The 17,926-nt window shown below is 39.9% G+C and overlaps 1 protein-coding gene across 6 annotated transcripts in view; it reads left to right on the top strand.

Annotated features, from left to right (window-relative positions):
• letm1 (leucine zipper-EF-hand containing transmembrane protein 1) overlaps positions 1-17,926 on the top strand; it is a 33,620-nt gene that overhangs the window by 6,284 nt on the left and 9,410 nt on the right. For 3 of the 6 annotated variants that reach the window (XM_044374184.1, XM_044374183.1, XM_044374181.1), the window contains exons 2-13: positions 1,317-1,374; positions 1,825-2,317; positions 9,182-9,325; positions 10,044-10,181; positions 10,741-10,944; positions 11,408-11,527; positions 12,365-12,496; positions 12,604-12,762; positions 14,145-14,279; positions 14,862-14,894; positions 15,952-16,086; positions 17,519-17,712. In XM_044374184.1, coding sequence (XP_044230119.1) covers positions 1,317-1,374; positions 1,825-2,317; positions 9,182-9,325; positions 10,044-10,181; positions 10,741-10,944; positions 11,408-11,527; positions 12,365-12,496; positions 12,604-12,762; positions 14,145-14,279; positions 14,862-14,894; positions 15,952-16,086; positions 17,519-17,712 — 1,945 coding nt within the window. The remainder of the gene's footprint in view (positions 1-1,316; positions 1,375-1,824; positions 2,318-9,181; positions 9,326-10,043; positions 10,182-10,740; positions 10,945-11,407; positions 11,528-12,364; positions 12,497-12,603; positions 12,763-14,144; positions 14,280-14,861; positions 14,895-15,951; positions 16,087-17,518; positions 17,713-17,926) is intronic. The other 3 variants (XM_044374186.1, XM_044374182.1, XM_044374185.1) reach the window with 1 other exon arrangement.

Genomic DNA, 17,926 nt, shown 5'->3' with positions numbered 1-17,926 from the left:
AGTGTACTGTGATTATAGATGATAGCTGTTGGAAAATGTTTTACTCAACATATCTTTGACTGGAAGAAGCACAAATGTGAAACCAAAACTGTGAAAACCTCAGAGGGGATAAAAACCACAGAGGAAACGCTGTAGCGATGAAGCTGCTTGTTCAGCCCAGTCGAACGCTGTAGGGTTAGGTAATCTACTGTATTTCCAGGCTTTTCTTTCTGTGCCGTTTGTAACCAGCTACATTAGCTGGGCCGCTCAGCCCACAAAGGTGACACTGTTCCAGTAAACTCGTGGCCTCAGTCCTCCTGGCCTGCAGCCACAGCATGTCATGTTCAACCAGGCCTTGCTGGATTCGATCCAGCCGGCCATGTGAGAGCTGGAGGAAAGGGCGTGGCTAGGACATCTGCGCCAAGATGATTGGTTGAAAGTGTCTCACCACTCCGCCTTCTCTGTGCATGCACAATCGCTGACAGCTGCCTCGGTGGTTTGGGAGCCCCTCTGTAGGCCTCACAGAGGGTGTGAATATCCTGCCCTCCAAGACAGAGCAGTGTGAAGATAATACTAGAAGAAGAATACACTTAAATTTGTCTGGTAGATGTCAATTTAAAGAATAAAAATGTTTCTAATAAAAGTAGTAACAGTACCTGAAGTGCGTTAAATAATAAGGAAAAAGCAGATGTAACCACAAGACATACAGACTGACTTTAAAATGATTTTGTTCATTCTGGTTAACTGAATTTCGGCTATCTTGATGAAGTCTCACGCCTTATAAGATCTACATGTTATCATCAGTAAGCACATGTACATCTGTTTTTTGCAGCTTCTGGGTAACAACGCAAAAGTACAAAAAGCATGCTATCATGTTACTAGTCCTTATTTAATTCTGCACGGACATAATGACATTTCCACCGCTAATAGTCTTCCTCCGGTGGCCTCATCTGAGCACTATGCTGCTAGATTTCCATGCTATGTGATGAATGGGTAGAAAGCTAACGTCTAAGATGTCAGCAGAGTTTTGTTAGTATTCTCAGATAAACCATAGAGGAAGCCAACGGGAGTGACTTCACTGTATATTGTGTTATTACATAACCCGTTTAAAGCACAGTCTTTTTTTTTTTTTTTGTCGGGGTCGTAGCTGGGTCAGTAAATCCAGGGATAAAGTTGCCTTAACAGCTGATGTGTAAAAAAATCTGTTCATTTGCTCAACAGCAGTAGTTCATAAAAGTGTGTTGTGTTTGTGTGTGTTTTTGCCCCTGTCTGTTGAATGGCTTATTATCAGTTCACAGCCACTCATGTTTCTTTTTTTTTTTCATTCTTCCTTTCAGGGAAACTAAAAGATGGTTCCTGTTTCAAGTGCACAGCGCTCAGACTCTCCAGTCAAAAGTAAGCTAATCAAATGTGTTTGTGAAGCAGCAGAAAACCACTTACACACCATAATATAAAAACTGAAAGCCTTACATTTCTACTATGTAGTAGTAGTTAATGAATCTTGAAGAAATACCCTCTAGTTTTGAGGTTTTCTTTATTTTTCTTGGCACATATTTCAGTATTTGAGGGGCTGTTGTACATTTTACAACCATTTACCATTTTGCAAAAGGTATTTACCATAATTTTGTTGCGTCCTTGCTATTATAGTGGTTTCATTTTGTAAACTAAGGACTTAAAACCCTATGCACCCAGTGCCAGTAAGGTGTTTCTAGTTATCAGGTTTTATTAATTTCTCATTTTATACTTTTTATATTTTATATTTTAAACCTGAACTTCTTTTATTTTATCCCCATGACAAAGCCTGCACTTTCTGTCCTGAACTTCTTCATCTTGTTGTCTCTTTAGACTTGATGGGCTCCGACTGGGCAACTTGGCTCAGATCTCTTCATTGGGCTCTTCCCTCCACGGGTCAGACGGATATGTGGGCCCCTGCCAGAACCTGGACTCACAGCGGCTCTACTGCGCTTTTGTGTTGGGGGCCTCCCCTTCCCCGTACCCTGCGATCACAGCGGGGCCCCAGTGGACGAGAGCACATCATCAGGACATCCCCGGTGTCAGGTGGATACACACCTCGAGGAGACGATGGGATGATTCAAAGGTGGAGAAGTCACTGCGTTCGTTAAAGGACAAGAAGAAGAAGCTGGAGGAAGGGGGGCCGGTGTACAGCCCGACGCTGGACGCCGAGCCCGTAAGACGGACTCTCCGACAGCGGGTCATAGACGAAATCAAGCACTACTATCATGGCTTCAGGCTGCTGTGGATTGACACCACCATTACTGGGAGAATGCTGTGGAGGGTGCTGAACGGTCACCCTCTGTCCCGCCGTGAGAGGAGACAGGTGAGGCCTGCAGGGAGGCTACAGATTTTTTAAAGTTTTGTTAGGAGACTAGTGTTTTCAGCTTAGGACATTTTTAGTATTTAGAAAAAAAACAACATGGTGGAAACCCGGTAAAATGACTTTTTAGGGGTGAATTTGTATGTGGCGCTCATTCTCATGTTACCAAAGACTGATTCACTACACCTGACAAGTTGATAAACATCCGTCGGATCTGGTTAGCTAACATGACACAGAATATCCAGAGAGAAAAGGAAATAACATTAACCTAGACAACATAAAGTTAGCTCTTGCAGTTTTTGAGAAATTACCTGTATCTGTTTTCCAGACCATTGACGAGCAGCACGGGTTGAAAAGCACAGAGGCTTCCCTCACCCCAGTAAAGTTAGCATGTATAAAACTAGATACTGTATATGTACAATGTCATAATCATAATAGTAGATGCCTGTGCTCACAAGAAGCTGCCAGTACCATTTTATAAATGTTATGTTACCTTTATCAGCTGTCACTAAGTCAGAAACACACACTGAAACCCTAAATGCATGTCACAGTAATGAATATTGATCACAGAGCCTGACAAATGTTTGCACAATTCATTTGACAGCCATAAATGCACAGATCTGTCTAAAATAGTATCCCCCCCACCCTTTTGTTGTGCAAATCTATTCACCATTTTATTAGAATCTCTGGCCAGATTGCAAAACTCAAACGGCTAATGAGGTGAAAAAGAGGTTTCCTTTTGGGAATATTGAACTTTTTCCATGGATTACTAGTTTATGGCACGAAAACAACTCCTCATGTCGATTTTGTCATAAAATCTCTCTTCTGGTTTGTTTTCTACCTCTGTGTGTGATGATGATGTCACTCAAAAACCTGTCTATTAAATGTGAGGTTATATGGCTAATAGTTAAGGTAGTTCTTAAAGGTCAGGAACAGCTCACACATGCATTATTACATTGAGAATCAATTAGCATAAAACAAATAAGTGGTCTTTCCACCATTTTTTTCCTCTCCACATGATGCTGCACTAAATGACTACAAGATTTGAAATTAACACCAGATACTAGTAAATTTTGATTGTCTGGCAAGTATATGTGAACTGCCAGCTTGCTTAAGAGAAACCATGTCAGCAGCTAATAAACTACAGGAAATTTGATCAGTACAATATGGTACAAGTAATGTTAGGTAATAATAGATAAACGTTCAAATCAAATCAGAAATTCCAACCAGTATTTCCAGTGACAGAAAGCCATTTTTCCATTCTGGCTCAGAGTGTACAGCAGGGATCACCAGCATGAGTTAAGAGATCAGGGATGACTGAGCAAGAATTCAAGTCTGACTGCCCAGACATCTTGTTCTATGCTGTTTAATCCACAGCTTCTCAAACCTAATGGGATCGATTATAGAAATTGGCTGAACGCTGAGTGTTTACTCACTAGGCGCTCAGCAGATTGTGATGCTTGATTAAAGCTCTTTAGGAAGTCAAGTCAAGTCAATTTTATTTATATAGCACCAGATCACAACAAAAGTTATCTCAGGGCACTTTTCACATAGAGCAGGTCTAGATTATACTCTATTTTACAGAGACCCAACAATGAGAAAGCACTTGGCGACGGCGGCAAGGAAAAACTCCTTTTAACTGGAAGAAACCTCAAGCAGAACCGGGCTCTGGGTGGGCGGCCATCTGTCTTGACTGGTTGGGTTTAGAGAGAAAGAGGGAGGGGGAAAGGGAAGAGGGAGACACAGAGAAGCATGGCAACCACAATAGTAACAATAATAACATTAATAATAATAGAAATATGAATAATAACGATAGTGGTTGCAGTGGATACCAAGCTGGACTAAGGCCACAGGCACAGGAAGCAGGCAGTCCACAACCGAAGGTCACCTGCAAGACAAGAAAGCACAAAACTCCAGGGAAGATGCCAAGCTAGTAACATGCATTAATGGTACATGAATGTGTACAGATGGAGAGGGAAAGGAGGAGAGAGGAGCTCAGTGCATCATGGGAAGTCCCCCGGCAGTCTAGGCCTATAGCAGCATAACTAAGGGCTGCTCCAAAGTGAGCCTGGTCGGCCCTAACTATAAGCTTTATCAAAAAGGAAAGTTTTTTGCCTTCTATTAAACGTAGAAAGGGTGTCTGCCTCATGAACTGAATCTGGAAGATGGTTCCACAGAAGAGGAGCTCTGCCTCCCATTCTACTTTGGAGATTCTACGTACCACCAGTAAGCCTGTATTCTGGGAGTGCAGTGTTCTAGTGGGGTAATAGGGTACTATGAGGTCTTTAAGATATGACAGTGCCTGACCATTAAGGGCTTTGCAGGTGAGGGGAAGGGTTTTAAATTCTATTCTGGATTTTACAGGAAGCCAATGCAGTGAAGCTAAAATGGGAGAAATATAATCTCCTCTTAGTTCTTGTTAGTACACGTGCAGCTGGATTCTGGACCAGCTGGAGAGTCTTTAGAGACTTGTTAGGGTAGCCTGATAATAAGGAATTGCAATAATCCAGCCTAGAAGTAACAAATGTGTAGACTAGTTTTTCTGCATCTTTTTGAGACTGGATGTGCCTGATTTTTTACAATATTACATAGTTGAAAGAAGGCAGTCCTTGAAATTTGTTTTATGTGGGAGATAAAGGACATATCCTGATAACTCCCAGATTCCTTATGGTGGTACTGGAGGCCAGGGCAATGCCATCCAGAGTAGCTATATCATTAGATAATGTGTTTATAAGGTGTTTAGGGTCTAGCATGATAACTTCAGTTCTGTCTGAGTTAAGTAGCAGAAAATTGCAGGTCATGGAGTTCTTTATATCCTTATGCTGGGAGTTCAGTTAACTGATTGGTTTCATCTGGCTTCATTGATAAATATAATTGGTTGTCATCTGCATAACAATGAAAATGTATATAGTGTTTCCCAATAATATTGCCTAGAGGAAGCATATATAAGGTGAATAGTATTCGTCCAAGCACAGGACCTTGTGGAACTCGGTGTCTGACTTTTGCGTGCATGGAGGATTCATTGTTAACGTGTACAAACTGAAATCGATCTGATAAATAGGACTTAAACCAGCTTAATGCAGTTCCTTTAATTCCAATTAAATGTTCCAGTCTCTGTAATAGGATGTGATGGTCAATGGTGTCAAATACAGGACTAAGATCTAACAAGAGAAGTAAAGAGAAGAATCCTTTGTCCAGTGCAATTAGGTCATTTATAACTTCAACCAGTGCTGTCTCTGTGCTATGATGTGCTCTAAATCCTGACTGAAAATCCTCAAATAAACTATTGTTATGTAGAAACACACAACTGATTGGTGACTGCTTTCTCAAGGATCTTGGAGAGAAAGGGAAGGTTAAATATAGGTCTACAGTTGGCTAAAACACCTGGATTAAGACTAGACTTTTTAAGAAGAGGTTTAATTACAGCTACTTCAAAGGACTGTGGTACATAGCCTGTCAATAAAGACAGATTGATCATATCTAGTAAAGAAGTGCTAACTAAGGGTAAAACTTCTTTAAGCAGCCTAGTTGGGATGGGGTCAAAGATACAGGTTGATGGTTAAGATGAAGAAATCATTGAAGTTAGTTCAGGAAGGTCAGAAGCATTACGTGTTGCCTCTTTCTTTAGCTTTAGCACTTAAAAGTTTCTCATCAATTACTATTCAATTATTAAGTAGAATGTGGGTATAATTGACTTTTAACTGAGTGACCTAATCATATTATAATTAATAATTCACACCAGATGCAGAATAAACACTGTTTAGTTTTAATTTTTAAGTATTTACAGTGAACAACTGTGGAAGCAGAAGTTAAAATTCATTATTTTGCCTCTTGAAGTCATAAAATATATTTGAAAGATGAGTCTTTGATATTCTTTGAAACGATTTACTCCTTGTTCTGAATCTGCCGGTCGTCTGACATTCAGAGAAGCTGTCTGGAATGAGGTCCAGTACCCACTGCAGTAATCTGATGCTGGTTCTCGGCACACAGGTGTCATGTAAGGAAAGGTTTGTGGGTCAGCTCAGATCACACCGTTACCACGTCCCTTGATAGCACAGGATGGTACAGACTTAGTGGATTGGCAAGTTGTGAATGCTCCTCTCTGGCGTGAAGGATTGAGCTGCTGTTGTGGTTGACTCGGCCTCTGCTGCCCTTGTCGGGGAATCTGTCCATGTGCTTTGGCTGAGATACTTGGCCGAATCCAAAATTCACCAACTGCTTTAGCTATTTAACTAACTAGTCAGGTAAGGAAAAAAAACGTAATCAAACTACATCCAAAATTCGCAGCATTTAAGTGGAAACTCACATTAACACCACATTAAAATAAAGAGGTTGATTTCTTCAATTCTGCATCTGATATTGACAAGAAAAATTATCCAAGGATAGCCCCAATCTTATTTTTTTATTTGACTAAACTAAAATAAAGCCTCAATAGAAATATTGAAGTATTTGACTTTAGAATTTGATAAATCTGGACAATGAATAAGTATCCATTAGGGCTGCAATTAAAATTATTTTCATTATCGATTAATCTGTTGATTATATTCTTGATTAATCGATTAGTTGTTTGGTCTAAAATGTTAGAAAATGTTGAAAAGCGTTGATTAGTCTTTCTAAAGACCCAAGTTCATGTCCTCTAATGTCTTCTTTTGTCCCAGCCAACAGTCCATAACCCAATGATATTTAGTTTACTATCATAAAAGACTAAATAAACTATAAAATACTAACATTTGAGAAGCTGGAATCAGAGACTTTGGACATTTTTTCTAGTGCAGGTGTTAGTCTTTCAGACATCAGTACGCAGGCATGTTACAATGTATTTCACAATCCATACTGACACACCCAAAGACAATGGAGACCTTTCATGCTTTGCAAAGGGATGGTGCAATGTGTCTTACAAAACTAGTGAAATGAAGAGCTGAAACGTGCCAGTTTCCTTTTTCAGTTGCTCTTGCTGTAAGGGTACATTTTCCATTCATTGCTTCCACTGACATTTGAGGAGATTCTTAAGTTTATGTTCTCTGTTTGTCATGTGCACAGCAATTATAATGAAGCAGTCATTGCCAATGAAAAAAATTTTAATAAACTGAAGTAGATTTTTTTTTTCATCAATGTGCTCCCAGGTGCATTTACTATATGGTAGACATGTTAAAATTAAATTGTTGTCTTAAAATGTTGTGATTTTTAATTGAACCACCCAAATACAAGATAAGGTTAAAAATGTGATAGCTAATTATCAGTTTCCCAGTGACATTATTGTTTTTACAGTACATAGTGTATAGTGTCACTTGAGAATAATATAAATCTTGTTATTTGGCAAATACATTAAATAAAAAAAATCATACACTGCACTCAAAAACAACAACAACAACAGGGAAATAAAGTCTCACTGCGGTGCTAATAGCTGCTGCTCAGTGCTGATGATGATCACAGTCCCCCCCCCGCCCCATTAAACCCACACCAGCACCCCATCTGCACCTTTTCAAATGCAGCTGACTCCCTTGGAGCGCATGTCCTGAACCCATCTACACCCCATTCATCTAACCTGGACTGGCTTTGCCTCCTTAATCTCCTCCTTTCATATTCACTTACAATACTCAGGCCTCCGTTTAAGGCTCCTTCTATTTTAATCTGTTACCCCCTCCTCCCTTCTTTGATGTGGAACTCTGGGAGATGATATACATGTCAATGGGCCTACGGACAAAGGCCTTTTCACTCGCGCTGGCCTAAATCCTTCACCCTACTGGTCCACTGACATGCAGGTGGAAAGGGCAGAGAAAAGACTCATGTTTTGGCCTTCTCCTCCCAGAGCCATCTCTGTAGATGGCCGGTTGGGGATTGTGTCCCGGGATAGTCAGAAAGCCAACAGTTGGACAGCTGTACAATGAAGTAGACCAGTGTTGGCCTGGTACTTCTATACTCTGAGGATTGTTCAGGGCTGTGCTAAACAAATGTGCTTCCTGTTGGCTCAAGTGGACAGTTTCTGAGCCTTGTGAGGCAGGCAGAATGTTCACTTTGGTCTATAGCACCATGAAAATAATACACCAATGAGTTAGGAGGTTTCTGTTGCTCTGGGGATGTATGGGCATTGGGGTTAAAAGTGCTGACTGTTGAAACTGTTATTAGTGGGATTGAGCAGGGCGATTGTACCAAGAGACAAAGGAAGATGAGGTAAACATTTTCACACGTTTCCCTGCTGGCTTTTCCACCCGCTGCTGCTCTCTCCTGGAGACATTCACAAACTGCAGCCTGGTGTTATTGTACTTACATGAACATGGTTGCATAATAGGTTCTGAAAAACCATCTTCATTGTTTAAAATCCAAACAGAAGCAGACACTGGCTTAGTCAAAATAAATCTCCACAGTTGCAAAGATTTCTTCACAAGGGTTGCAGTTCTTCAAGGACATGGCTGGCAATTTTGTATATTTTTCATATTGTCAACAAATCTCATGTGCAGAGCCAAACCAATAATGAACTGATCTACTTACAAGTACTGTGTGTGTATTCAAAGCCTGATATATCTTATTTCTCTGTGCCTTAGACCTCCATTGTTGTGCTACATATCATAACCTTATAACTTTGTATTGAAGTTCTCTGAGAAATTTACAGTGTAGTACAAATGCATGTGCAGTGGCATCTGCCTTACACAGAACTACTCTCCAGAGACTGAAAATGTGATCGATGTTATTAGTCTTTGAAACCGTTTCTAAACAAACTAACGTTCCCAAACTCTTTGTGATGAAGGAACATGTCACCCAGTGCAGCGGTGTGACACATTGATGTGTTTTTAATAGTTTTTGGACAACAATGGAGGTCTACGGCAGTAAAGGAGTCAATTCTAACAGTTTCCAAAATGTCCTCCCCAGTTTCTCAGAACGTGTGCGGACGTCTTCAGACTTCTTCCCTTCCTGGTGTTCATCATCGTCCCCTTTATGGAGTTCCTGCTTCCTGTAGCCTTGAAACTCTTCCCCAACATGCTGCCGTCCACCTTCGAGACTCAGTCAAAGAAGGTAATCAGAGTTGGGCAAAACTAAAGCTGCATGATATAGACAAGATGCATCAGATCAATTTTTTGGGTAATATTTTGTTAGATGTTGCAGTGGCGAATCAAATTTGTAGTGTAGTTTAAAGTCTACACTTAGTGTCAGTGTGGATTGAGACACAGTGACTCAACACCAGTAAATTGTATCCGTTTATCCTTCGATTGATTTCCCTAAATAATAATTATCTTTGAAAATCAATTTTGCAGTCTCTTATTGCAGTATTAGTGAGAACATATTCAGCAAAACGTGATCTTCATTCATAGCATGAACTTTCACCTTGACCTGCTGTCTCTTGACAAGGTTAATCCTATTTGAGTCTAATCTTTACTATAACAGGATCCTCGACCTCTTGTTCTGCACTGTTAATGCCTGCATAATAATGATAATAATCATTGCTAATGTAATTTTCCAATTATGTTTCCAGTAAATTGGTTTTCCTCAGACTGCATTGATTTTTTTACAATTTACACTGACATATACAGAACTCATGTAAGGTGTAAAACAACGCTGTAGTTACTGTGAACTATTGACTGTAGATTCTAAATATATTTCTTTAATTTCATCACATACTTTATCACATTCTTGAAAATCAGTTTACAGAATGCTCAACAAAATCTTGTTTTTTAATGAAAAAAAGAGGGAAATATTTTTTACACCACAGTGAATTTGTAACCTGTTGTAACAGGAGGAGAGATTGAAAAAGGAACTGAGGGTCAAACTGGAGATGGCCAAGTTCTTGCAGGACACCATCGAGGAGATTGCTCTGCGGAACAAGGCTGCCCAAGGCAATGTGACGGAGGAGTTCTCCACCTTTTTCCAGAAGGTTGGTGTCGGTGTCATTGAGACTGTTCAGTATGAGATGAGGGAACACAGGCTCAGTGCTGCCCTCTGGTGGTTGAATCAATAAATGTCTCAGTTGGTTGGTCTTTAGTAGGATGTACTGTATATTAGTAAAAGAAGCTGAAATGAGGTCATATATGTAAAATATTAAGGTTCATTTTTCATCTATATGTTATGATTTTACACATTTACACACCAATTGGAATCAATTAAGTGAGCACTCCTCACTTTGTTTCCACTATCTGTTCATTTAAAAGCAAAAATGAACTGAAATCACATTTTAAAAAAACAAGGACAGTCTGTTTTACTTACATGATAAAAACAGGACAAGGGGAAGTCCAGCTTCTCTAGATAGATCATTTGTACTGTTACATTTTTGTTAATTACTTTTTCTGGATGGTAGTGACTACAATATCACCAAAATTATGTCAAACAGGGGAGATTTGGGTCTTAATTAGAGGAATATGCTGCAGTGTCACATCCTAATTTAGGTTTTTAAAAAAGATTAGAAAAAAAGTGTCATAACTTGTTCATCTTTGTAGATCCGGGACTCTGGGGAGCGTCCCAGTAATGAGCAGATCATCCGCTTCTCCAAACTGTTTGAGGATGAGCTGACTCTGGACAACCTGACCCGACCTCAACTGGTGGCACTCTGCCGCCTTCTGGAGCTCCAGTCCATCGGGACCAACAACTTCCTCCGTTTCCAGCTCATCATGAAGTTGAGGGCCATCCGTGCCGATGATAAGGTATGAAGCTCTGTGGTAATATTTTTTTTTTTTTTTTTACAGTTCCTGCTGTTGTCTTTTTAAAGGCATACTGTGTAGGATTCTGTGCTGCTGTTGAAAACATTTAAGGGAAACACTGAAGCACATAAAAAAACCAGCGATGTAACCCAGTCGCTAAGTTTTTACAGAGCCCTGACCTCACACCCTGCGTGCTGTTATTGTCTGGGGGCTGCACACCCACTACCCAAAGGTTAACGCCCAGAAACGTCCTGAACACAGCAAGATAATAAGATAATAAGAGAATACAGGCAGAGAGCAGAGTCTCTGTAGATACATACACCGCCACACACTTCCAGTGGGTCATACGTGATGATTGAGTGCATCCATTGTTTTTTAGGAAAATCCTACACAGTATGCCTTTAAAGTATGACATTTAATTTAAATGTAAGTAACTGAATGTGAACTCTGTGCTCTGTTTATGCAGCTGATAGCAGAAGAGGGGGTGGAGAGTCTGAATGTGAACGAGGTGCAGGCTGCCTGTCGTGTCAGAGGGATGAGATCTCTCGGAGTCACAGAAGAGCGACTGAGAGAGCAACTTGTGCAGGTAACAACAACAACAGGAAACGAATGGAAGATATTTTCAAGAAATTACCGGCAGACGTATATACATTTTTCCTCAGTTACAGAAGTTGAACTACTTATTGTCCCATTTTTGTGCATTTTTCTGGGATGTTACACTTACACACTTATAATTCTTTACTGTAATATGACATTGGCTGGGTTTGACCTACTAAATTTGATAGATCCTTTAGTTTCAGCTCATTATTTAACTGTCCAGCTGCAACTTTACTGATTTGGTTCACTCTCAGTGCATCGTTTTCAGAGAAAAAGCTCTAAAAACCCACTGTACACTACCTGCTCAGCACCAAACGGCAAACAGACACAGACTAGCTGGTGAACATAGTGGAGCATTTAGCAGCTGAAAAGCCAGATATTTCCCTCAGGAGTTGGTAGAGAGCAAAAAAAGAGCTAAAAGAGAGTGAATGTTGGACTTACATTCACCAGGTGGACAGAAACATGACTCCAAATGAATGATAAGGTTGCTCCATAACTTCTGGATGTGGAAATAAGCAACTATTTCCTAACATATCAGCTTAAAAGGTGATGATATGTCAGTGTTGTGTTCACTACTTGTTTCTGCTGAAAACTAGTGGCCAAAAAATCAGGTAATGCAGGTTTAAAGTTAAAATGTACATGCAAAACGACGATTTCAACATCTAAAAAGTGATATAATGTTGTATTCTGTGATTCATTTTCACATTTACAGATATTACAGAGACTCAAACTCAAAGTTTAAGGAGAGTTTAAATGGTCTTGATGTTGTCTTGTTATGTCACATATGTATCAGTCATAATCTGTGTCATGTTTCTGTCCTTTGCAGTGGCTGGAGCTGCATCTGAACCAGCAGATTCCCACCTCTCTGCTGCTGCTGTCTCGAGCTATGTACCTGCCCGACACCCTGTCTCCCGCCGACCAGCTGAAGACCACACTGCAGACGCTTCCTGAGATGGTGGTATGTTGGCAGACCGGATCTAGGACAAAAAAAGAATTCAGTCAATTCAGTTCAGTCTTCATTCGGATAGTTCACTGCTCTACTCTGCTCCACTCTCTCTTATACAGACAAAGGAGGCCCAGTTAAAGGTGGCAGAGATGGAGCTCTCTAAAGTGGACAATAAGACCAAACTGGAGACTACACTGCAGGAGGAGGCGGCCATACGCCAGGACAACAAAGACAGAGAGATGGAGAGATTGGCTGATGCTGCAGAAAAGGCTGCAAGGGTAAGTTCCTTTCACATAAATTTGGAGGATTGGTAACTGTAGGTTTAGGGGTTTGAAGCTTTTTGATACAGTGGATTGATTTTTGCCAGAGGGAAGTACAAGTCCATTGTGCTTGATTTGGAACGAAACTGAAATGAAATGAAACCATAATGAAGTTTGGGAACACAAAACGCCACAACACCAAAAACACAAAGGTAAAACCACAAAAATGAACCAGTTAAAGTCATGATATCAAGACTCCAGCAGAATAATTGTAAAATCAAACATTTTCAACAATGAATAACAATGATCGAAAGCAACTAAGTACATTCACTCAAGTACAATCTTGAGATACTCGTACTTTACTTGAGTATTTCCATGTGATGCTACTTTATACTTCTACTCCACTACATTTATTTGACAGCTTTAGTTACTTTTCGGATGCAGATTTGACACAATGGATAATATAACAAGCTTTTAAAATACAACACAATGTTAAAGATGAAACCAGTGGTTTCCAACCTTTTTGGCTTTTGACGTCTTACAAAAAGCAGTGTGTAGTCGGGGTCACATTTCACATGTCTGTGAGTTGTTAACAGCTCCACCAAATAGTGATTTTTCCCTCCAAACTTCTCACATGGTTTCATTTCAATAAATGTTCAAATGATCCAATATTTCACCAAAAATCAGTGATTAGAGAAAAAGTCCAAAAACTGAAAACAGATTTGTGTATCAGAACTTTGTTTTTTCTTCTTTCCTCTCCCATTAATCATCTCACGACCCCTCAGATTTATCTGCTGACCCTTTGGAAGGGCCCGACCCCTAGGTTGGGAACCACTGGACTAAACTAGCTAACTGTATATAAAGTAGTTGAAACTAGCTCCACCTCCAGCAGCTACAACAGTAACATGCTGCTCTAACACTGATGCTTCACTATTAATAATCTAATGATGTCATATATAATAATATATCAGTCAGAGAGACCAAACCACTACTTTTACTGCAATACTTTAACTACATCAAGCTCATAACACTTATATTTTTCATGCAAGACTTTTACCTGTAATGGAGTATTTTTAGGATCTGAATACTTCTTCCACCACTGATGAATACAATGAAGAACTCTTAACAACAGTGTCTCTGTTTGGCCATCACACCTTTATATGCTCAAGTTTAAGGACTTGGTTACACAATGAAGGTGTCATTTCTCCCATTAATACAGAAATGCTGTTCATGCCCAGTTTCTGTACTGAAATATCATCATGTGATGCGCCCTTACTGGATCCTTTGATGCAGTGGAAATTCATTAAGTGGACCTTTAAGACTGGTATTTGATCTGACCTTGATTCCGCCCAGTTGCTCTTTGAGTGCTTGATCAGTTGTCTCATCGCCGTCTTCTACAGGAAGGGGAGTTGGAGCTGGAAGCGGAGAGAGTCAAGCACAGCCAAGCGGATGCAGAGCAGGCGCTGTCTAAGGCTGACAAGGCCGCTCACTCAGAGAAACTGAGGGATACGGCCCCCGTCATCGAGGGAATCAAGGTAATACCTCTATATGGATGTTTTGTGTAATTGGGAAAATGCTGCAAACAGTTTTTTACATTCAGCTGTGTAGTTTGTTGTAAATATTTAAAGTACTCACACTTTTCTACATGCATGTTCTAAGTATTACTATCTTAAAAATTACTAACACAACAAAATGGTATCAGAGATATTTGCTATGTTTTGTTTTGGGGTTTTTTGCATTTGAGGTTATTTATGTGAGATGTTACTGATGTAAAACTATCTACATTTTTTAAAATTTTTAAATGAATTTAGTTATTTCTTCTTACTTGGATCTTTTAATCAAGCTCAGGTATAAGTAAAGTTTTAATTTATTGGTGTTGAAGTTTGATCACAAGCTTTCTGACTTATAAACCTGAGAAATATTGTAATGGAAACAAAAAATATCTCAAAGATTTTTTTTTTAATACTCTGTCTTTAATGCTTTCATCTACCTTTTAGCAGCACAGAGCATGTATGTTGGATATTCTGTCTGTCTGCTTGTTTATTTCCTGAGTATTAATCAGACTCTTTCTTTGCTACCAATCATTTTGTTACTTCTGCATCGTCTGGGCCACACAGTTTGAACAGTGGCAGACATTCCTGCGTTTCCAGGTTAGGTTTTTAATGATGTCTTCTCCCAAAATGATCCTCACCTCCATGCCAGTTTTATCCCTGTGCACATACAGGATCCAGATGTGGGTTAAACAGGACTTGTAATTCATATAATTCTGGCATTTGTTTGAAACCATTGCAGACTGCCATTTGATGTCAGGTTCAATAGGAGTGAGAACATAATCCAAATTACAGGAAATAACCCTGAAATTCAAGGTTTATGTGTATGATGAAATGGAAGTTGACATCAGCCAGCAGATACTCATGCTTGGAAAGCAGAGAAGAAGAAAATGGAGTGAGGGCAAACCACAAATACTCATATTCAGCTTTGTGTGTTCTTTAGTGGGATGAAAAACAGACAAGATAAATTACAGCAAAGAACACAGACAAATCACAGACAAGCTATAAGGACCAGAATCAAATCACATTTTTTGACAAGAATCAGACACAATTTAAGCCTAAAACATAGACGTTTACACTAAAACTGACCCAACATTTCCTTTCTTATCAGAGAAAATCCCGAAAAAAGGTTGAACAAATGCTAAATATGATTTGCAAATTCTTTTTTTGGCCCACGTCTGTATCAACTTCTACCCTTTTCTTTCCTTTGTCGATCCTTCCAGGCAGCGTCAGTGACCGAACCTTTCCTTCCCTAACTAACTAACAAGCTTTGTAGCTCCACAGAGTTCCCTCAGTCATGTGGTAATGTGTCATTGGGGTAATGGGGAGTATCCCAGGGTCCTCCCTAGCTTCCCTCTTTTATCCAGTTTATATGTTTGGGTTGGTCTCTTATGTGGGTTTGTTCAGTATTAAATGCACATGTGGTGCCTGCTAAGACACATTTTATGACCTACTTTTTTTTTTTTTTTTTTTTTAAAGTAAGTAGAGAGTATAATATCATGCATCCACTTCGGAGGGGAAAATATGACCTAAAGCTCATGTGTTCATCATTCAGTATCTAAAACATAGTGAATCCAGTATTTAAAGTTTTTTTTTATTTAATCTGGCATCCAAATCATGTGGAGCAAATCTCTTACATCATATGTTTATATTCCAGGGTGAGGAGATCACCAAAGAAGAGATCGACCTGTTGAGTGATGCCTGCTCGAAGCTGAAGGAGCAGAGGAGGCTGTTTACTCTGGAGAAAGAGGAGCTGGAAGAACTGAAGGATGACGTCCAGGAATACAACGAGGTGACTCTCTCACACTAGTCATTTCAAGAGTCGGGTTTTATTGACGTTCAAATCAAAGGTTTCTGTGTAAGTTTTCCTAAAGGCGCCTTTAGCCCGTGTGACAACGATCCTGTAATATTTATTGACGCCTGTAATAAAATCTTGGTTACAGTCTGTGTCAGGCTGCTCAACATCAGTTTGAAGGTGTCAAATTGGGCGCTGCGGTGACTCGTAGCGCTAAATAGAAAAAAAGTATATGAAAGCAGAGACACGTCGTTAAGGAGAATCTGTGTGTTTTCCCCCTTATGAAATGTCACGCCAGCCACTGTATTCTGTGTCACTTCTTCACTTTTCTGATTGATATTGTGAGAATTTGGTCTCAAATTTCTGACACTGACTAAATGATTTTGCCTCAGGCTGTCTTGTTCAGTAAAGTCCATTGATCTAGTGCGATTTAGGACCACCGTTTTGGATTGACGACCAAAGATTTCACCACCATTTCTCTCACGACTGTCAACTTTCGTTTCAGGCAGCCAACAATCGCACCGTGTAAACGGACCCTTAAATCTCGCTCGTAAAAGTGTTCCAAGTCAGATTCACCAAAGTTTTAACTGCACAAAATGTAATTGCTCATTTCAGCTTGATGAATGCCACCTTTTCCTGATGAAGTGCTTGAGATTTGATCATTAATGTAAACAACGCCTTTTAAAATCGCCATATAAGGCAACTTTTTCTGCTTCGTTTGTGGGCCGTTCCACTCATAATAACCAAAGAGAAGAATTTCAACACCCGCTGTCAGATATCAGCAGACAAAAACAACAAATGTAGGAATGTCAGTAGTTGTATTAGCGACCTGAAGCAATTAGAAAATATTAACACAGCTGCCAATGACATGTCATCAGAGCAGCACCGTACTGTGACAGAAATAAAGAGGGAATGCTTTGACATGAAGTTGGATATAAAAACACTTAAGCAAAGTGGTGCATGACATAGATGCGAGGCAGTCAAGAGAATATGACAGTCATGTACAGTAGATGGACGAGAAAATAAAAACCCAGAATTATATAAATTGCTGTGCCAACAGATGCCAATGAAATCTTCAAATAAAGTTGTATGACCTCAGTAAATTGGTTTTAGTTTCTTTTTCTTTTTTTTTATTGGATTTTTTTAACAAAATTTGGATTTAGACGCCACATTTTTTCAGTTAAAGGCAGTATAATTGAAATCTAAACAAAGGTTTTTCCCATGTGCAGAGTTCTGTGCATCACTCGTTCAACAGGCCAGTTATAAATTTTACTCTGCAATTTTGCATCTTTTCACATGAGAAAGATGGTGAATGCGGTATGTTCCGCTTCAGAACAAGCCAAGCCGAGCTTACGCATGAATGCAGATTATTGTGTGTTTATGTGCTGTGTTTCACTCGTGTGTTTGTGTCTTTTTTTTTTTCTTCCAGGATCTGGAGGAGATAAAGAAGGAGCTTTCTAAGACCGGTCAGGAGAAGGCACTGCAGGAGTCGAAGGCAAGCAAGCGTTTGACTAAGAGAGTGAACCACATGATCGGTCGCATCGACAAGATCATCGGGGAGCTGGAGAAGGACAAGGTCACCCTGGACGGACAAATGGACGGTGGAACCAGCCCACCTGTTGGGTAAGTGTCGAATGTGTGATTTTAGCAGCACACGACTCTCTGTTGAGGCTCAAAATCGTGTACAGCAAGAATAAGTGACCAAAAATCGGGGGGGAGGGGGCATCAGCGCTCTAACCCACGCCTCTGCTTTTTGCTAACGGCTGAGTGGGCGTTTCCATTCGAGCAACCCGGAAAAAAAACACAGATGAAGTCCTCCTTTAAAGTGCCGGCTTTT

This window comes from Thunnus albacares, chromosome 15, assembly GCF_914725855.1.
Source record: "Thunnus albacares chromosome 15, fThuAlb1.1, whole genome shotgun sequence".
Lineage (NCBI taxonomy): Eukaryota > Metazoa > Chordata > Actinopteri > Scombriformes > Scombridae > Thunnus > Thunnus albacares.
Note: the sequence above shows the minus strand (reverse complement) of the source record. Positions and strands in the feature narration are given on the sequence as shown.